The 21,503-nt window shown below is 48.1% G+C and overlaps 2 protein-coding genes across 5 annotated transcripts in view; both read left to right on the plus strand.

The window, feature by feature from the left end:
* The first annotated feature begins 975 nt into the window (after positions 1 to 975).
* Positions 976 to 3,070, plus strand: chmp6b (charged multivesicular body protein 6b). The gene is made up of 8 exons (XM_057048719.1): positions 976 to 1,194; positions 1,590 to 1,699; positions 1,796 to 1,883; positions 1,966 to 2,052; positions 2,123 to 2,188; positions 2,262 to 2,342; positions 2,418 to 2,481; positions 2,615 to 3,070. Exons 1-8 carry the CDS (start codon positions 1,132 to 1,134, stop codon positions 2,662 to 2,664), a joined length of 609 nt encoding a protein of 202 aa, XP_056904699.1. The 5' UTR covers positions 976 to 1,131; the 3' UTR covers positions 2,665 to 3,070.
* A 117-nt stretch (positions 3,071 to 3,187) lies between these two features.
* Positions 3,188 to 21,503, plus strand: part of baiap2b (BAR/IMD domain containing adaptor protein 2b) — a 29,783-nt gene continuing 11,467 nt past the window's right edge. For 2 of the 4 annotated variants that reach the window (XM_057033519.1, XM_057035910.1), the window contains exons 1-5: positions 3,188 to 6,295; positions 11,987 to 12,062; positions 15,251 to 15,337; positions 20,466 to 20,477; positions 21,381 to 21,442. In XM_057033519.1, coding sequence (XP_056889499.1) covers positions 6,221 to 6,295; positions 11,987 to 12,062; positions 15,251 to 15,337; positions 20,466 to 20,477; positions 21,381 to 21,442 — 312 coding nt within the window. In that variant the 5' untranslated portion in view covers positions 3,188 to 6,220. The remainder of the gene's footprint in view (positions 6,296 to 11,986; positions 12,063 to 15,250; positions 15,338 to 20,465; positions 20,478 to 21,380; positions 21,443 to 21,503) is intronic. The other 2 variants (XM_057034311.1, XM_057035066.1) reach the window with 2 other exon arrangements.

Consider the following 21,503-nt stretch of genomic DNA (forward strand, 5'->3'; position numbering starts at 1 on the left):
TGTTGAAGCATGAGAAGAGATGAGCCAACAGGTGTCGCTTGAAGAAAAAGGGGAAGAATTAAAGGAGAAACAAAAGGTCAACGGAGAAAAAGACACTCAACTCCTAGCAGCAGTTGAGAGGGATGATGAGAAAGTCAAAAACTTTAAAGATTAAGAAAAGGCCATCAAGAATGGCAATACTGAGACCAAGGAATAAAAAAAAGAAGTGTCCAAACTGGTCCAAACTGGTCTGCTGCCTCCTTTAAGATGTACATTAGCCAACTTAAAACAACTGGATAAAAATGACAAAAACAATCATTTCTATGTTTCTGACATATTTATACATTTTGAGGCCAATATTCAAATCGTCAAAATTTTCTGATTATTATACTGTGTTGTTATACTATTATAAGATCTTATAGTACAATCCTACTACTAGATTAAATTTGATTCAGTTTTATCGTAATGCACATGTACAGGTGCAGAGCAATGAAATGCAGTTAAGCATCTAATCAAAAGTGCATAAAGACCAGCAAGTGCAGGTAAATTAATAAGTGTGTATAGTGTATATTGTTACAATAATTTACAATGATTCACAGGTCTATGTCTGAACCTGAATGGATGGATGGATGGATGTCTGAACCTTACAGATTTTAAAAATTGTATTATTATTGAATGAACTATGCTGGTCGCATTTTAGATGACAACTTTTTTGCTTAAATCCCTCACAGTTGTCGAAGACTTTAAATCAGTTCTTAAGACTTTAAGAACTAGTCTGTCTATGTGTTGCGAGTCCATCATCCGACCACAAGATGGCAGTAAAGTCAACCGTGAGAGCAGGATGGGCCTTTTTCAAACACTTTATTTTCTCGACGCAGACGTGATTATGACATTCATAACCCGATGTGTTCGATAATCCCATATATTACAGTAAAATCACCATTATATACAGCGCTTTTCGTCTGTCCGCCGGCTTAGGTATATTGTCCGTAGCCGGATTCCGTCCTTCCTGGTGTGGGTGTGGCCGACCAGACTAAAAATGAAGCAGAAACTAGTCTAGTTTGCTTCTGCAAAGTTAAAGGGAGAGTGTAAAATCGGATAAGCCTCGACTTTTCTTCCCGGTTGACAGTGTTGCTGGGATGCTGGGTCGGAATGGGAAACCTCTTTGGACGAAAGAAACAGACGCGAGTGACAGAGCAGGACAAAGCGATTTTGGCGAGTGACACAGCGAGCTAGCATTAGCGAACGAGCTAAAGAAACTGCATTAGTGCACTGTACTCGTCCAAAAGTCAGTTTTTTACAGCCTCCGTGAAAACAAAACGACAGTTTGATTGTTTCTGTGGTTCTTTAACTGTACTTTCAACGCTGTCCCAGTCTTAATACAACCCAAGAAACTGGTTAATTGGTAGTAAATGTAACTGGGACATAATCAACTTCAGCTACAGTATTTAAATTCCCATCTATCTTTATTAATCGTATTTCTGTCCTCCATCAAGAGTACAACTTGTCGGGGACGTGCAGACCGATATTAAACAGGCAGCCAAACTTCTATGTGGTATGTTGACACTCATTATGAGTGTTTTAACCAACGTTGTTTTCTCGCATTGCAGCAACTGAAACAGCAGCGAGATAAGCTGCGACAGTACCAGAAGAAGATCAACCTGCAGCTGGAGAAGGAGAGGCTTTTAGCCCGACAGCTGCTGAAAGATGGCAAAAAGGAGTGAGTTCAGTCAAGGGCTCACGTGGTCACGTGATTAAGATGGGCGGACCAGGTTGTTGGCTCTGGCTCGATTGTCTAAAAATGTCTGTTTAACAGAAAAGCACTCCTGTTGCTGAAGAAGAAGCGCTACCAGGAGCAACTTCTGGATAAGACTGAGAATCAGATCAGTAACCTGGAGACGATGGTGAGCCCTCGTGAGGTTCCACCGAGGCGCAGCGGCGAACAGCAACGGTGCCGTGAGCTCTTCTCGTTTCTGGTCATTTCAGGTTCAAGATCTGGAGTTTGCTCAGATTGAAAAGAAAGTCATCGACGGGCTGAAAGTTGGAAATCAGTGCCTGAAGAAAATGCACGAGGTGGGTGACTCTGGGCCCGGCGTCGCCGTCCACTGCTCAGTGTTGAGAGGACTCTTTTCTTCCCCATCAGGTGATGTCCATTGAAGAAGTGGAGCGGATCATGGATGAAACTCAAGATTCCATCGAATACCAAAGGGTAGGAGGGATGCTGCGTGGTGTTTAAGACTGTCTCCCCAGGTTTGATTCTAAACCTGTGTTTGTGTCTGCAGCAAATAGATGAGATGCTGGCTGGATCCTTATCACAGGAGGATGAAGACGCTGTGTTGGCCGAGCTGGACGCCATCATTCAGGTAACTGACCACGCTAAAGTTTGACTCTCTTTCTTGAGTTCTTCCTCTGATTTTGGTCCTTCTGAACCATTCCAGGGAGATGTTGAGCTCCCCGAAGTTCCCTCAGACGAGCTTCCAGAAGCTCCGGAGAAGAAACCAGGTTTGTTGCTTTGTGTATTTTGTGGGACAGACTCTCCTGGCCAACATTAGCTCCGTATCATCGTCAGTAGTGCAGATTAATCATTGCAGTTAAAGACACTGCTGTTAGCAGCTATGTGCTGTGTGTGTTTCAGAGAAGGAACGTTCCAGAAAGAAGCCGGAGCGAGAGCTGCTGGCTGCTTAGAGCCGAGCTGCTGGACCCCCACAAACTGCCAAACACAGAACTTTCTCCCCCATCAGAGGCCCGAGGTTCTGTCTGTGTCGGTTCTCTCTACGTCGCTGCTAAATGTACCTAACCTGCGTGGCCATTTCCTCCGAGCGCGCGCCGCAGACTTATTGACCGTGTGTGTCCATCGCATGCAGGATTAGCAGCTCCTCCGGTCACCGTCCTCTGAAGTATTTCTCATATATAAACTGTAAAACACCATTATGCTTTTATCCAATCACATCTTTTTATCCGGTGTGATGTTTCTAGTTTGTATTTGCTGTGACCTTTTTATCCATCTGTCACATCTCTGACTAGCCTGGCCTCAGCTGGGGTTAACGGGCGTTCCACTTCTGACACTTCATTAAAAAGAAGATTAAAATCACTGAGCAGAGATGATTGACGCCGGCATCCTGGAGGAGGAACAACCTCTGCCGTTGTGATCTGGAAGTGTGGGTTTTAGTGACTAGAGTTATTCTCCCACGCCGACAAGCATCTCGGCTAATCTATTCCTCAGCTCCCCCCCCCCCCCCCGAGATTAGCGCAGCGTCATCAAAGGGAGCGCTAATCATATCACGTGGGCTTAGGTGCGAGAGGCAGGAAGCAGTTGCTAATCTCTTCATAGTAATAGCTCGAGTTCTGTCGGTATTTTCCTCAACATGTCAAATATTGATCAGGCGGTTGACCTGAGTGACGTCAGCATTTGGAAGGTTTCACCTGGATCGGATCAATATCTGAGCCTGTTGATCCTGTAGATAGAAAAGTGATAACTGGGACACCCGGACGGCGCAAATAACATCTGAACCTGTAAAGTGTTGATATGACTCGGTTTAAAATGATGACCCCGTCTTGAGGTCACAGCTGCAGTTCCCTTGATAGGACACAAGGGGGCGACAAGTACATTCCTCTCACTCCACACAACCGGACCCTGATTCAACAGTAATGACGCCGTAAGATACTAAAATATAAACTTCTTCACGCATAGTTCTTTTTAGAATATGCTACCATCATGATTTTAGACTTTTTCCAGACGTAGAAAACCACAGAATATATAAGTTGTTCCATGACCACGGCATGCCTGACAATCATTAAACACAAGACCGTGTGACTGGAACATAATTTAAGATGACATTTGTCCTTAACGTGTCCTGTTTATTCTGCCTCTCAGAGCAAAGTGTGGTACAGTGAGTATAGCTGGGCCACAGTGGACTGATCAGATCATAACATCAGGGGCAGATGTTACAAACCAGCTCTTTTAATCTGAATGAATGCGGGTGTTAGGAGCGTTGCACCTGCGGCACCGTGCATCACTAAAGTGATTAAGCGCTTTCATCCAACAAGCCCCTTGCTGACGACTTCCGGTCTTTGGCCTGTGGGCCTGATATGCACGTGTCCAGTGGAATCAAAGTGTTTTTGGGTGGACCGGCTCCCTTCCACAGCCGTCCGGACACAGGCTCCGGGCTGCTGTGTGGGAGTGGGCTGCACACAGACCAGAACCTGAATGTCAGAGCGCCACACAGATGAATCACAGATCTGAGAGCGCGTAGAAGGAGGAGAGGACAATGGTGAGTAGGCTGTGCAGCAAGGGCGGCGAAACTCTGCTGAATGGACACTTAAGGCGTGTAGGTGTGTGTGTGAGTCTCCCACCCACCGAGATTCTTGCCTACCTCAACGCACCCCCACCCTGTACCTAAAATAAAGGATGGTTTTAGTAAACTGGCCGGTCAAGCTGAATATAGAGGACCTTCCTGTTCCTGTCAGGTCCAGATTGAGCTTCTCAGTTTGATGGAGGAACTGAGCGGTTTGTTTCTCTCTCTGATAAAAGTAAAAATGAGACGTTGAAACCAGACACCCAAATACTAAACAACAATATATGCGTAATAATATCACTGATATGTTCATATGATCTGTCAGGAGTGGAGAACGGTGATGTTTTTGTTGTCATAGAGACGTCAAAACAGCCCCAGTTGCATTTTAAAAGCCTCACTTACTGTCAAATCCGAATATTTTCTTAATTCAGAGAGGTTTTTTTTCTGTTCTAAAGCTGATCAGTCTACCGAGATCTTTACCATGTCAAGTTTAAAGTCCCCAAAAGGCTTAAAGCCCCCTGGTGGCTGGTTGCAGAATAAATATCAAGTGCAAACAGTCACTGCTGTTTCCGGACAATGATGAGATAAAACTCCATCAACAGAAAGAACAGACTGAAGAGAAGTATGGCTGTTTCCTGTCCCGTGGCAGAGTTCTGAAGGGCCTCGACCCAATGATGGAGCGTGAGGTGGAGGTGACTGTGTAGGTGTGTGGATGTGGAACGGATCAGCGGCTTGTTTCAACAGCGTTGAAGCACACTGTGACATTTTGGAGTCATCATAATTTGTTTGGTCGTAATGACTTTGCATCACACCTTCACCTTAATGAGTACCATCAAAAATGTGACAGTGGGGGGTTAAATGTTCCAATAACACCTGATTGATTTAAACTGCTGACACTTAATTCCGGCTTTAATCAACCGGTGGGCTGAATTTTGATCCTTTCTGCTGCCACCGGTTGTATTAAAATCTCCCTGCAAATATGTGTGAGAACCCAAAATGACTGACTTTCCTTCATCGAGTCTTTGGTCTACTGACATTTAAGGTTTTGCAGATCGTGATGTGCTAAATGTGAGATTCCTCATCCCACGAGAAAATGTGTTCCCATCCCACTCGGTCAGTCATTCAGAGGAAGAGGAGCAGGACCACGTGGGACCGTTTCACACATGCCTGTGTCATGATGTTGCAGCGATCAGCAGCTTTTATAAACCTCACGAAGGAATTATTCTAAATGTTGCTGCTGCTGCTGCTGCGTGAAGGTTGAATGAACGAAGCGGAGACGCGCGTGGGCAACATGTGACACACGGGGGAGGCGTGGTTTATTCAAAGGCTGTGTTGCGTTCACGGTCGCCCATTAAAACCTCAAATATGTCAATTTCTGGTCACGGTCGATTGATTTTGTTTAGCCGATTCGTCATTTGGGCTGATTATGACATTGTGATTACATTGTGTGGATATTCTGTTAAGATATGACAAATACACGCCATTATTCTGGGAGCAGAGCATTTAAATTAATAGATGGCCTGTCTTTCATCATACAGAAATGCGGTTTATCCAGTCCTGTAATTTAACGTTTCTCGTTCCGCTTGACTCTTTCAAGAGCCTGTTTCATCGCTATAAACGGTACATAATTGCCTTTTCAACCTGCAATTAACGAAAGAATTTCAAAATCCGTTTACTGCAGGCGTGTTGGAGAAGAAAGTGAACTCTTTTCCCACGGCTAGTGAAGGCAGCACGGCCCCTTTGGAAGTGGGTCCGCCTCTGCGCACGGGAGGCGCGGACGGAGCGGCTGCGTGGGGAGCCACGCCGGTGTGGGCGCTGCGGAGGACTTTCCTATAAAACCTGGGAAACCACGAGCACACGAGCTCATTCACCGCAGAGAGGAGACGCGGCTCAGCGGCACCGCGCAGGGAAACCGACCCCAGCCTCATCTGAAGGAATTTGAGTGTATGGTTGTGACTGACGCGCCAGCCAGGATGTCCCGGACCGAGGAGGTGCACCGAATAACGGAGAATGTCTACAAGGTAAGGACACTCCGGCGGGGACACCCGCTGCACTCGGTTGTAGAGGAGACAGACAGATGGACGGGTGGACGGACGGACTGAAGTTTGTCCAACTGTGATCTGCAGCAGTGACTCAGACCTGCCTGGCTGTTTACATTCATGTCAGATGATGGTGATGAGGAGGGAATCAGTAGAGCTGCACAATCGCCCGTGGAAGGTTGGAAAAGCTGCAACTGGGAGTCGTTGGTGTAGATTTCAGTCGTTGGGACCCACCTGACAGTTTTCCCCGGGGCAGCCCGGCTCCACTTGACTCACATGACTGAGAAAATGTCTCCATGGGGGCCCTGGTGCCCAAACCTGTCCTATAAAGGACGGCTCAGATTCCTATAGCGCCCCAGGTCAACTCCAGTTGTTGGAAAGGACTTGTTAGATAACCATGGAGGAATGTTTGCTTTGCCAAGGATGGTGTGCTTCCTTACCTCACCAGCGCCAGGGGACAAACTGAACACACAGTCAAAATGAGGAGAAATGAATACGGGTCAGGACTGGAGGGTCCTTTGTGATGAGAGGCACCAGTGAGGTAGGAAAAGGAGCCCCGACCCACAGAGTGGATCCAGTCTGTTTCAGCTGACTGTTGCATAAGAAGCGAGGGGGGAACGCACGCCGCTTATGTGTTTACGTAAGCGGGAATCATCCGATGTGATCAGAATGGGAGCTGTGATGGACCCCCGGGCTCACCACCGCGGAAAAACGGTGCTGTGCTGAAGGGCTGAGCGTGCAAATGCCAGCGCGCAGGAGTGCAGCAGCGGGGCACCTTCCTGCCATCAGCGTGCTGCATCATTACGAAATCAGCACGGCCGAGGGCGAGCCGCCAGGCTGACCCACTGGTCCGGGGGCTCGTGGCTGCTGGTCCTGCCTACGTCACTGCTCGGAGAGCGGATGAATCTCTGTAAGAAGTGGGAGGGTGTGATCGGAGACGCTAGCAGGTTTTTATTAATGTATTAAAGGAGAGGATGATGAGGCCCAGAGGTGCCATCTCTCATTAGATAATCCTCAAATCTTTTCCTTCACAGTTGAAGCTGACAACCGGCTGCCATTTAACCACCCGGCGCCGGCACGGTGATCAGGAATGTTAGTTACGGCCCAAATGAAGGCCTGTCAGGCGGAAAGCCCTGACTGGAGGCACCCCAGAGGCGTGTTACTTAAGGAACATGATCAATATTGATCACACTAGGGTAAATTAGTGATGATGGTCTCCTCCAGTGATTGGGGGGGGGGGGTCCGACATCTGGGAGGCATCTGGTCCGGATCCCTCAACCACCTCAACCAGTTCTTCTGGACAGGCTGTTTGCTCTCTGCTGTTGAGGCCTCAAAGTTTTACATGGCTCCCGCAGCCTGTGTGTGTGTGTATGTGTGTGTCACACCTGTTTTGTCAGCACTACAACCGCGCTGAAGAGTGACTGGCATGTGGCACGACCCTGTGATTCATCAGTTCCCTCCGGGAATGCAGCCGAGTGTGTCCTGTGGAATTAAGAAAATAGTCTCTGGAATTCGTAGCTGTTTTGGATGCTGCACACAAGTGTGCGTGTGTGTGTGTGTGTGTGTGTGTGTGTCTCAGGTTGCTGGAGTCGCTGAACAAGCACCATCTGTGTGTTTGTTGAGGAGTGCTTTCAGCCAGGCCTCATAATCCCCAACAGTGCTGCAGGCTTTGTTTGTTGAACACCGCTGAAGTCTCTGAAGGGACGGGAGGCCTGATGTTCCAGCTCCGCAAACCTATTCCCAAACAAAAGCAACGTGGACATTTGCGTCCTCGAACGTCTCTTTCCTCAGCTCGCGTGGCCCACCGCTCCCCAGAGACGCCTGAAAATTCATGAGATTTATGTTAAACTGTGTGTGTGTGTGTGTGTGTGTGTGTGTGTGTGTGTGTGTGTGCCTTTTCATTGCTGGCTTGGTGAACAAAACACTGCTAATTATGCTCGACTATCAGTTTCTGGCTCTTAAACATGCTGATAATTGCAGTTCAGTCAGATTTTGCTGCTTCAGCTGCAGCTCACACTTGGTGGCTACACCCTCAGCGGCGGTGTTGTCGGACCGTCACCGCGACGCCGAGTTACCGTTGCGCACCAGGTAGCATATTGGCGTCTCCGGCCTTGACTACATCCTCATGTCGTGGGGATTTCGTGGACACTGGCGCTGAAAAGCCAACACGTGTTGGGGGTTCTGGGGTTCTGCGGTTCTACTTCAGCTGCACCTGAAGGTGGAGAACTGAGAGAGCAGAACTGTTCCTGCAGGGCTCCTGTTTCTGTCTATTTGGAGGCGAATTCCCTCACATCTGGGAGGGAGAGAGGCTGCATCCCATTTCTTTACCCCCCCCCCCCCGATCCTGTCAGCGATGTTTAGGAGCGACCCTGCCGACACGCGTTCTCATACCAGCAGATGCAGGATTTAACTGGGAAAAAGTAAAAACCGGTGGCGTCGAGTGGATTAGCTGCGTCACCACGGCGAGGGTGATGCCGGAGGGAACGGTGATGCTGTTGATAAAGGAGACTCATTTCCTCCCCCCTGTCATTTTCCTGCATTCACATCGCCCCCACGTCCCTTTGGGAACGTGAGGCGCATGTAGACGGGGTGCCCCCTGGCACGGGCAGGAATTCCAGCACGTCCATAAATGGTGGCGGAAGCGTACGCGCTCTCCCGTCTCGTCCTACCGCCACGTCTCTGAAATAGGGGGCGCTGCCGCCGCCTCTGCTCCCACATAAGAGCTCCTCTCTCTCTCTCTCTCTCTCTCCCTTTCCCTCTCTCTCTCTCTCTCACCAATTTTCCCAGTAACATTAAAGCAGCAATTATGAAAGCAAATAAGCAGAAGAAAAGAATGTCTGGTTTCACAAAAGCGAGATTTATTTCCAAATTACCCATGAAAATATACCATCAAACATCGCCCACGTACGGTTGCTAAGGGAGCTCGCCGCTGTAATTGTCCTCCCTATGTTTCACCATTACATGTGTAATTTAAATTTAGGATACCTGTCGTGGGAGAGAGTGGTTGCATTTCATTTTTATCCATTTAACATGAGATAATTTGAGAAAAAAACCTCCAGAGAAATCCACAAATCCATGAAATATAAGCGAAAATATCCAGACTCACAACTCTGATTGGCAAAGCCAAAAACGTCCTAATACTTGTTCCTGATTCCAGGGGAACATTCACAACGTTCCAGCTGCGAAAGAGCTGAATTTATGCTTCCATCTGTGGGGGCCATCATTTTCTGCTGAGAGCAGCACTTTACCTGGGACGCAGTCATGTGGTGTCGGCGCCACCAATGCATGAGGATGTGTGGAGCGCGGCGGGTGGTAGAGAGAAGCAGCACACACACACACACACACACACACACGCACACACACACACGGTGACGAGGGGTCACCTTGTTGTGTGAATGGTAGCCAAACACACTTCACATGAGCAATCACTGTGTCCTGGGTGACCACCCAGGGTCCATGACCTTACGAGTGTGTGTATACCTTGTTCCACAATCCACATTTAACTAACAAAATGAGGACATTCTTTGTGTTTGAGGGCTCAGACTTGGTTTAAAGGTTTGAGTCCGTGTTGGGTCAAGGTCAGGGTCAGGGTCAGGGTTAGGGGTATATTTCTGATGGTTAGGCTGAGGTGCTGGGAGCTTGATTATGTCCATCAAAGCCCTCACAAAGGTGGCATAAACCTGTGTGTCCCTCTGTCCTGCTGCCCAGCAGGTTGTCAATCATGTTGCTGCATGGCCTTACAGTAATTTACACCCCAACATGATACGAATGTGCTGCTGTTAATGTGGGTACTGACTCACCACACACACACACACACACACACACACACACACACACACACACACACACACACACACACACACACTGGTTTATGTCCATTTCAGAACCGCTTTCCCAAAGTGTTGATCTTGAATGACTTTGATAGTTGAGGATTATGGAACGGGAGGAAACTCCTCTCACCTGCAGACGCTGACGTTCTGCACAGGCAGAGTGACATGGAAACGCAGACATCTCTCTCCTCTGGAGTAAATGTCTGGTTTACCAACCAGCCAGACCTTCTCTTGGATTCTGCTTTCCCTTTGTGAGAATACATCTGTAGTGGCAGCACGTCAGCCTGAAGGGAGCGAGATGTTTGTGTCCAAAAGTGCTGCTGAGTGGATATTATATCTTTAGAAATTGCTCCCGACGCCCCATCCAAAGGCTCGGTTCCAAACTGGCCTGAAACGAGCGGGTTGTTGAGTCAGTGATGGGCTTCATGGTGTATTGTCAGTCTGCGAAACTCGACTGTTCCTGTCAGGAAGCCAAACTTGGCACCGCTAATTCACACGTGCTGGTTTCTGACGCCTGGTTCGGACGATGAAGCGCGTCCACCAGAGTGTCTCCTAAATGCCGCGGTGTGAGAAGACAATCGCGCCGTTGTTATTGATTCAGGAGGTGATTAGCCAGTCCGTTGGAACCCACGACCGAGGGAGCGGGGCAGCGAAACAAAAGCGGCGTTTGCCCTCTAATCCCTCTTATTCTGTGGGCTCCAATGTGGTCTTTTGTTTAATGGAATGCTAATCAGCCTCAGTCTCTGCTACTGAAAGAACAAGCTCGCCTGATTTGAACGTGGATTAAACCAGGATAGTTAATGATCCTATTAAGTTGTGGTCCAAACTGCACCAGCATTTACTCAGGGGAGGAGTTTGATTCCAGAACTCAGAGGCAGTGTCAAAATCATGCAGCACATGAGGCCAAACCAGTCCGACAGTAATTCTTTAGGACGTGTCAGTGCACTTCCTGCACCATTCCTGTCTTGTTTACTCTTCCTGCAGGTCTGTTTACTTAATCATGAAAGTTGGACAACTGTCCCTTTGTTGTCCAACATCGAATCACAGCGATACCTCTGCCGGAGGTTGTTTCGGTACAACACGTTATATAACAACAAGCCCCAAAAAGCCACATTTAGATCCACTTTCCAGGCCTCATCTCTAGCTTTTGTTGGGAAAACTGATGGTTTTCGTGCACCCCTCTGCTTTTCTGCTCTTTTTTTACTCCCTTTTTCCCTGTCTCTTGTTTTGCGTCAGCTAATCGGAGCTGACGTAGGTTGAGGGAGTAAATAAACTTTAAATCTAGGTATTATTTACGTTTTATTGTAGCTTTTGAAGGTTCAGTTGTTGCTAGTTGCCAGTACCTGAGACTAAGCTGGACAACAATACTTCCAATCAGACAGTGTTACACATTTATTATTATTATTATTATTGTTTGGAGGGTGTTTTTCCCTCTCTCTTCCAAATGCTGCCAGAGTTCACTGAGTGCATGAGAGAAGGAAGGAGACGGGACGAGTCCAGCCAGCTCTGCTGCTCAGCTGAGAGTCGGCAGCCAAAACCAGGTTTTATTTTAATAAAGACGGTAGGGGAGGTGAGATGAAACGACCACGGCTCCACGCACGCGTGCACACACACACGCACACACACACAAACACACATACGACAGGAGAGGACAGGATCCACAGCAACACAGTCTCTATCAGGAGCCTGAAATAATTCCCTGCTGCACTCCTCTTCATCCTGGTTGGTTCCGTTCATGTGTGTGTGTGTGTGTGTGTCCCAGTAAAAAGTAGCACTGTCGCTGATGTCGGCCATCGTGTCCTTGATAATGCGTGATTAACCAAACGTCTTTCTCCCTCTCCAGTCCATCATGGAGCAGTTCAACCCCTGCTTACGGAACTTCATCGCCATGGGAAAAAGCTACGAGAAGGCGCTCACCAGTGAGTACACAAACTCCTCATTTTCGTCTCCGTCTGCGTCCTTTTACTCCTCCCGTCTCTGCACTTCGGGACGGTCTGACAGGACAGATGCTGTCGCTAACCACAGAGGAGGCGCGAGGCGGCCACGCCGTTGTTGCCTCTGCGTTCAGGTACCGGGCAGCTTTCACGTGATCTCTGATGAGCGGCTTCCACGCGATGAGACGACCTCATTCATGAGCGGATCAGAATTCACCGTGGTTTCGTCCTCTCAATGTTGGCCGACACGTCTTGGTCCTTCCTGCTCTCCATCCTCTGTTCATCTTTTGTCTTTTGCTTTTTGTGGCTTGCACATGCTGACTTTGTGGGTCGTGTGCGTGTATGTGCATGTTAAACATACATAAATCGAAGCTATATGCGTAATAGATACGCTGGAAACATCCTGTTGAACTGGAGCAGTAGTGGGAATAATGGTGCACCTCTCGTGGGGCCAAGGAAATGAGAACAGCCTGAGCTGGTATCCAGGACAGGAATCAAAACAGGAGATAAAGGCTGCGAGACAAAGGGAGAAGACACGACCTTCGTATAAAGTTCCCATGCTTCATGGTTTCATTAGTCATACAGTCGGCAGAGCTGAAGTCATTTCATGCTTCCAGCTCGCGGTGTGAAGGCAGCCCCGCAGGCGTGCCCAGCTCATTTATTGATAAGAAAACCTCTTTCTCGCTCTGCTTTCTGATGTTCCTCTGCAGCAAGGGATGTTATCGGGGGCTCATTTTAAACTCGAGCACGGCGCCCGTGCATGTGGCGTCGAGCGGGACTCTCCTGCGTACCGGAGAAACGCGGGGAAGACTCTGTAACTCATCAGTCCATTAAAAAGGAAGCCTCAGTTAATGCTGGTAGATAAAGTTAAAAATACCCCTGCGCTCTCCCTGAGTGGGGATTACAGTTCATCAATGGCAGGCAGCTGCAGCTCTCAGAGGTTCCCCCTGCGAAAGCGGAGCAGAGGTGGAACCCAGCGATCGTCTTTTGTCTTCCTGAAAAACGCCAGTGCGGCCTGTTTCGAATGGGGGACAGTGGTGGCGTTTCTGCCTCTCCGTGGTTGAGCCTAAAGTCGAGTGTTTGGAGCCAACAAAGGGATGTTTTGAAGCTCAGAGGTTTCTGTGATAGCCGTTGCGCACTCTACTGGTAGGTTGGGAGTTTCACCTGACTAATTCTCATCCGTGTTTCAGTTAAGCTCCTCCATCTCTAATGAGATCTGTGCTTAAGCCCCCCCCCCACCCCGGGTGGTTCTGCCTCTGTTACTGTACATCCACACACATTCATACCCACCTCTCCTGGCAGTGTTTAATGACCTCAGGTCTAGCCTCCATCCCTCCTCATGAGCACTAATCGAACAGGGTTGGACAAGGGTCTCTGCTTGTCTTTCTGTCCTGTCCCACCAGAGGACTGAAGCAGAGTTGCAGTCCGAAACGTTGGTTTCTGATCGGGCTAACAAAGCGACAAACCGTTACTACTTCTTATTTCCATCCATCTTGCTGCTGCTGCTGGTGGGGGGGGGGCATTGAACCTTCTTTGTCTGGACTTAAGCTGATCATATCAATGTGAAGTTGTGGCCAAACACGGCCCCCCCTAATCTCCATCGCTGCTCCTCCCTTGTGTTCCAACACAAACAAAAATGGCCGCCCTACAATATTACAGCGACAGTGCTTCCAGCTGAGGATCACCTGTCTGAATACTTCTGTCCTGGGGACGGTGGTGGTGTGGTGATTGAGGGAAAGGCTTTGTTCTTCAGTGGAGACGCTGGTGTGATGAGGGGGTGTTCTCGTGCTGCTGTTTGGGATCCATTTGCTCGTTTTCAGCCCCAAGATCACTGTGGTTTGTGCAGCCGAGTCACTGCAACTGCTCATGTGATGCGATGAGCTCATTAAGGCCGATGAGCTACAGTCGAAGAGCCCTTTTGGTCAAAGTTCTAAACTGAAGCTACGCTGAACAAAAAATACGAGCGCTTTTGTTTTTGCTGCCATGAGCTGAAGTCAAAGAGACTTCTTCTTTGCACTCAAGCCCAGTTTCTCTCAAATGTTGCCCACAGATCGGTCTAAATCTGTGTTAGCGCAGTCGTCATGCCGACATGAACGGTCATTTCTCTACCGTGCGCTGCCTCTGAAGGCTCCGCATCCAGCATCTTCACCTCCAGGATCACCTGAGACCAGCCGCTCGGACCGCTGCTGCCAAAGTCGGTTTGCAGGATTTCTTCACAAACTGTCCAAAACCGTCTCAGGGAAACTCATCCTCATCCTAATCGGGGTCTTGACCTGACTGTTCAGAGGGCAGATGGCTGATGTCAACGTTGTGGATCGTGTGGCCCACGATGGCGGTGGGGTTATGGTATAGCCAACAAACACGCTTAATGAGAGACCGCGAGGAGCTCCTGGGGCCCATTAATGTCCCCTTCATCCACGACCATCACCTCATAGCGCTACCTCATGTAGCGGCATGACCAGACAGGTTGCTAGGATCTTTACACAATTCCTGGAAGTTGGAAACATCCCAGCCGATTCACTGGACTTGTCGGCCGTTGAGTTTGGGGACCCCCCCCCTGCAAAAACAGTAAAACTCCCCGTTTTAGCAGGCTTTTATTGTGGTCACCTGTGAGCTGGGTGGATTATCGGCGCTGGAGACGTGCTCGCTAACACCGATTTAGACGGATTTGTGAGCAGTGTTTGGTAGAAAGAGACCTTTTGTGTGGACAGAAAAAGGCTCTTTGAGTTCAGCTCATGAAAAACTGGAGCAAAACCGAAAATGTTGCATTTAAATTTCTGTTCAGTGCAATTAAACCAACAGAAACTTTTGTTGAGCACCACGTTTCTCAGATGAAAAGAGGGACCTACTTTAGCATCTTTCATGCGACCCATCCCGTCATTGGTGTACAGTCATTTTCAGGTGTAGCCGCCTGGTACAGTCAAAGTCAGGGCTTTCTTTTCCACACATCTTGCTTGAGGTGGTTCTCCTTCGCTTCATCTGTTCTCTGTAGCAGCCTCCATAGAGCTTTTTTCTTGCCTGGTCTCCATTTCCGCCTGTAGCGCTTTGTTTCCCGCACCCACCCTCACGACTATGGGCTGGGTGGGACCTTTAGGGGAGGGTGGCAGAGCTGAAGAAGAGGTCTTTTCAACTCCGCACCCTTGATCTGATGCCCAATGCTTCCATGTTTCCAGGTGTCACATATGCTGCAAAGGGCTACTTCGACGCTCTGGTGCGGATGGGCGAGATGGCCAGCGAAAGTCAAGGCTCTAAGGATCTCGGTGAGTCCTTGCAGTGGCTGTACTGCCCCTAGTGGGGTGAAGGGGGGTTGCACAAGCAGATGGTGCGATGGAACGGTTGGCACTGCAAAGCAGAAGCAGGTGATGTCCGAACTCAAGCTGGACATACACACACAACAATTCTTTCATAAAGTTCCCCATTTGTGAAGAACTGGTTCTTAACGTTTAAGTAAAAAAGCCGAACTCGCCATAATATGAGCAACGGGGGGAGTTGTGTCATACTCGTAGGGCCTGTCCCGTGCTGGGGGGCGTGGCTTGTCTGGAGGATCCGAAAGCAACATTGGTTATTTATGACAAGAGCTTTTATTTGTGGAACCTATTAGAGCTCAGTGCGTTGACAGAACGTCTCCGCTCCCATCGCCTCGGTTTCTTCACTGTGCGGACCGTCTTTCCTTGGAGGACCGAGCTGTTGCCGTCGTTGCACGCATGTTGCTGCTGCTCGTTTCACTTCTGGCAGATTAACCATGACTCAGCTGCAGACCCTCTAATTCAGAAGAACCGCCTCCAGCCTCCAAAAAAGTGATAGAATAGGCTTGACTGAATGGATTCGGTGCTGTTCCCACATATCGGGAGCAGCTGAGGCCACTGCAACCCTGAGGGAAATTGCTTGTGTCTCTGTTGATGTTTGGGGTAGTCGATGGGTTGTCCCCCCACTCCTTTTCTGCATCATTTCCCACTTGTGCTTCCATTTTAAGCCTCTGAAATCGAGGACAGGGATGGTGGGTTTGTGAACCGAAGGAAACCGTAAATTCAATTATTCTTTGCCAAATTTGTCTCCGCACATGAAAAAATCGTGACAACCGTTGGCGGTGTCCTGTTACAATCCAGCACCTAAATATTTCTATTGATTTGTGACAGGTTCACGCAACTGTTTCAGGTGTTGTCCAATTTGGGAACCGAGCTCGCTGGAATCTGTGCAACATCTGCACCATCGTCATTTATCACGCTCTTGTGGCGGCGCCGGAGATTTCAGCACTTTAGATTTTTTTATTTACAGTAAATTCAGTTGTAAAACATCAGGGTAAAACAAACCTTTTCACACAATGTATTCATTTTTCGGAGGCATTTCCAGCTATCGGCCCTCGGCTGGGCTCCATTTCTTTCATTTCTCCTTTGTTTACGCGAGGCTGGCGTTGGCACAAGCACCCCCCCTGCACGGTTGGGTGCGCGGCGAGCCCAGCGTCGCCCCGCTCATCCTCTCTTCCACTACTGTCTGAACACCTCCGCAGTGATGTGGGAGCTCAGGCAGCGCTGGGAGAGAACGCCGACTCTGCACTCGTTTCTAAAAATAGACGAGAAACACCTCGACTGGAGCTGCTTCAGAGGAGGAGGAACGACGCGAGTACAATGCTCAAAAGCGGCGTGTCGGTGATGTCGGCGATGCCGTCACGTCTCTTCCGGAGCCTAAATATGGACATGCTCGGGAGGCGGGGTTGAAACGTCGGAAGCTCCTGCAGTTCCGGTTCTTCCCTCTGACCATAGAAGGAATCCTGAATCAGATGCAGATTTGGGTAGAGGTGGTGCTCAACGATGCAAAATCAAAACGTTAATGGCTTTTTTAATTTAGGTGATCTATTCATAGAAGGGATTTATCAAACCTGACGAATCCTCCCTTTAATCTCTACTGTATCTCTAACACATGCGTACGTCTATACATCCAGTTTTTGCAGTTTTCCCTGACAAACAGGGGTTCCTGAATCCCTCAGTAGTGTGATTATAAAATATGCTTGGAGCGGATTTCCAAATTTTAACACCTGAATTTTGTGGTGCAGCAGTAGTAGCTGTGCCACACCCCCGTCACCAGTAGGGGGCGCTGTTATAGGCGGTGGTGGGTACCAGAAGACAACAGAATCCTCACACCTGTACAACTACAAAATGGTAAAGAAAAGCAACCTCAAATCAGTAATAAACTAATAAGCGAGCCATGAGAAGCACCTTTTTTAGGGACCCCGACATGGTTTATTTGCTGAGTCACTGAGAAGTAATAAAGACTTTTTCTTTCTTTACTTTTCTCACAATAACTGTTATTGCTTTCCGCGTCTTGCTGGATTCTCAGGCAGCTCATTTGAGCAGATATGAAGACCTCGGCATCACCTGCAAGGGCGGAATTTCTCTCGAGCTTTAAAGCCAATCGGAATTCAAACGGCGTTTGTTCTACCTAAAGAGAACCTGCAGCATTTCTGACGGAGTAATAGAGAACCTAACCTTGGAGGAAACCAGCTAATATCAGAGAGAGGACGGGGAGACGGACACGGACGTCTTTCCAGCTCATATGCAGCCTTCACACCCACCAACCCTCACTGCCCACCGGTGGGCCGTGAACCTACGCCAGCCTCTTAATTCACACCTGAATACATAACAGCCAGCCCGAACCCTCCCACTGGTTTCATTTCTCTTCATCCAACAAGGCTTTCCACTGTTCCTAAGCCTCAGGTTGGGGACTCGGGGTGTAGTTTGGGTCTAATCAGTGTGAGAGGGATTTGTTTCCCATCTCCTATATTTGGGTGGGTCTGAGAGAAAATCAATTTGGTGAGATTTCCGTAGGAATCGCCCGTTTACATGGATTTTAAAGATCTGTGATTCTTGCTTGCCAAACTACCCCCATGAGTGTGGTTAATGAATCGCCGCGCTGCCTCTGTAAACAACAATCGTCCGGGTTGTGCCAGTTGACGAATAAACAGCCTGTAAAATCCGTTTTTATTTCCGTCCTTGCTGCTGCCGTCTCGGCTAATCGGTCTCCCACTCAGCCTCTGTGTAACGTTAGCGTGGAGAACGACGTTTCCATCCATCTCCTGCAGCCCGGATCCCCTTTTAAAAGGATCCGTTTTTACTTTTCATGTAAAAGTAAAGACACCGGAGCGTCCGGGGATGTCCCAGTTAAAGTTAGAGAGGTAAATGGCCCCCAACAATGAGCACCTGAGCTCAAGCCTCCAGTGAATCCACCAGACAGTGGAGGGATCGTGTACTTTAACCTGCTAATTGTATTTACTCTCCTGGAGACGCGCCTCGTGCTCCCTCCACTGCAGCCCTCTAGGGATTAGAGCTACTTGTGTTTGCTTTCGGGCTCATATTCTGGTGTGGCCACGACAAAGCTGCTGTCATTTATAAGATAGGAAAACAATGAACGTCACCTTTGGGTTACGGACCTGCGAGCTGGGAAGATTCATCTCTGAGGCAACTGCAGGAACGGTGTTTCTGTCATTGTTGCCAGGTGTTTGTTGAGCTTGTGCTACAACGTCGTGGCTCTTGTTTCTTGTATAACACTAATGGGCTTTTCGTTCCTCACATCAGGAGCGAGACGGGCGCTTTGTGCTGTTGCAGAAGGGCTGAAAGTTGTGTTGATCTCCGTAACCCTCAGATATTCTGACCTCTGACCAGTAAGCAGCTCAGGTCAGGATTCCTGGGGTCTCCTGGGATTAGACGTGCACATTGAAAGCACAATGTGCATGAAAACTGTGATTAAAGATGGAGGCTGAACGGTGAAGTGGTCCAAATATTCGCACTTTAGTAATGATGCCTTAGAACGTTGCCCACATAGCCTGTGTGGTCACTCTCACTCACTGTTGCCTGAGTTATTATGATGGAAAATAACGGGTAGATAAAATCTACACTGTGGAATATTAAACTAAAAGCTTTTCGCCTTTTTGGATCACGTAACTGGTATTTACGCAACTTTGTTTGTATCCAAAATGACCTCATAAAGACCAGATGAACAGTATCGGAGCAAGACTATCAAATGAGGGAGTCCCAGTATTTGATGAACTGGGATTTCCTGTAATCTTTGTTTTTAGGTAAAAACTGTGGTAACAGATCGTCTCCCTCGTGCTTTCTTGGTCCGATCAGATTAAATGTGTGAGGACTCAATCGTGCCGTTTCAGTGCAGCACCTCTGCGCCGTGTTTACGTCACACACACCTCCGTCTTCTGCAGTGACCTTTCCTAAATCCATCCATTTCCATCAAGCCCATTAATTCTGCCGACGCCTCCACCGACCAAGCCCCCCAACGCGGCCCGGCTGCACCGGAAATCACTGGTTACTTTTAAACCCGTGGACGGACGTTGAGTCAGTTTGAGATTCCTAACTTCTAACTGCCTCCACATCCTTTGTGAGAAAGTTTTCTTTGTTGTTTTGAAGTGATTAAAATGTATCATTTGACCCTGTGATTAGTCCGATTAACATTTAATCGTGATTAAGCCGCAGCATCCATATGCATTCGTTTTTAATCTGCCCTAATCGCGTTTCAATTTTCGTTAAAGTGCTAGCAGAATCCCCGGCTAACGTATATTTGGCATTAAAGTGCCATTTTAAGATGGAGGCGCTTCCGAGGGCCAACGTGCTTCTTCCATCTTTATCGGTTGCTTCCGCCGCCCGTCGCTAACGGATGCGCATGCGTGACGGTGACGCTACTTGGACAACCGGTTACTAACATTAACGTTATCCAGGTTAATCACGAAGGTGGATTAAATCCTCGTTGTTTTAAAAGCCCTCCACCGTGACGTAAACACGAGATCCTAAATTTCAGACGAGCTTTACATTTAGACGTTTATGTCACATTTCCATACACACATCTGACCTGCCCTGGATGTCGTACCGCCGGGCCTTTAATTTCTTCCATTCAACTTTATTGATACAGTGACTGTTACAGTCAAAACTGTCTGGAGGTAGTTCCAGAAACCCACTGCCTGACCTGTCTTTGTAGTCCAGTCTTGACAAATCATAACTAATTATTTGAACCTCCTGTTGTGCCACTGATGGAGCTGTACTGGATTTTAAAAATGCATATCTGTGGGGAATTTATGACGCTACAGCTTAGAGAGGTCGGAGAAGCTAGCTAGGAAAGCTGCCAAATATGAGGAATCGGAGCGTTAAATATGAAATCAGAGTATCGGAAGAGCAACGTTTGAGCTCCGTTCCAGCCTGTTTACGAGAGCCGACGCTGGCAAAGCGTCCGTCTGAGTGTTTTTCTGTGTGACGATCTGTTCTGTGTCTCTTTTTCCTGGGCTAGTTTGATCTATCACTGTGTCTCCTCAGGTCTCTCTCCAGTCTGTTCTTTGCTTAAACCAGATCTTTTTGTTCTTTTTTTTGTTTTTACAACGCATTGCATTTTCAGAAGAGGCAGCATGTACGTATCTTGAAACCAAACGCACCCCCCTGGCTGCATGAATCACACACTATGGTTTATTTATCTTTTCCTTGCTTTCCAAATGTTGGTGTTTTCTCCTTTACTGTAGTCCAGAAATGATCTGAGATCTTGGTTTGGTTGTATTTTGTGCTGTAATTGTGTGTTTATGGACGGATTCAGAGATTTCTGCTCAGAATTCCCAGTTTACCCTCGGAATTCTGTGGAAAAGGGTTTAAGGCCATTTGGGGAGGGAAAAAGTCCTTTTAAAAGGATCCATTTCATTCATTCGTCCAGATGTCCAGCCAAATGTTTGAAGAGGGCAGAATCAGGAGGGGTCAGATGCAGGTTGATGACGAATCGCCACCTTTAAAAACCCAGAAAACGCCAACATTGACGTAGATCTATGAACCGATATCCTCCGACCACAAAAACGATATCCATCACATCGCTTGGCCCTAATTCTGACCTGGAATTAGAACTCAGAATTCTTTTTCTCTGTCCTAAATTTGAGACTCTGGTGCACAGAATTCTGACTTTGACAGGAGATCTTTAGGACCGCACCTGAGTCGGGGGTACGTTCGTTTCACGTGCGGTCCTAATCCTCGCCCACATTTAGTACCAGCATCTGTAGCATTTAAAGACAATCTCCTTTTTCTTAAACAATTCTGTTTTTGCTGCATTTTTATTTTGTTCTTTTCATTTTGTTGCTATTATGACTTCATGACAGTCGTCCCATCGTCTCCATACACCCGTCTCCGTCTCCGTGGCTGCATGGTCTGCTTTTGTTGATCCGTTTGCACGAGGCGGCTCCGGCCGAATGATCGGAACCAGTTGATGTGGCTCGCTCTTCTCTCCCTCACCTCCCTCTTGTTTACTGTCTTTCTCTTTGTCCTCTCTCTGCAGGGGAGGTTCTTTTTCAGATGGCTGAAGTTCACAGGCAGATCCAGATCCAGCTTGAGGAGATGGTGAGCATGTGGCAGTGCTGCTGGTGTTGCTAAAATGGGCTCTTAGTCTGGGACCAGATGG

The sequence above is a fragment of the Takifugu flavidus genome, chromosome 1 (assembly GCF_003711565.1).
Source record: "Takifugu flavidus isolate HTHZ2018 chromosome 1, ASM371156v2, whole genome shotgun sequence".
Classification (NCBI taxonomy): domain Eukaryota; kingdom Metazoa; phylum Chordata; class Actinopteri; order Tetraodontiformes; family Tetraodontidae; genus Takifugu; species Takifugu flavidus.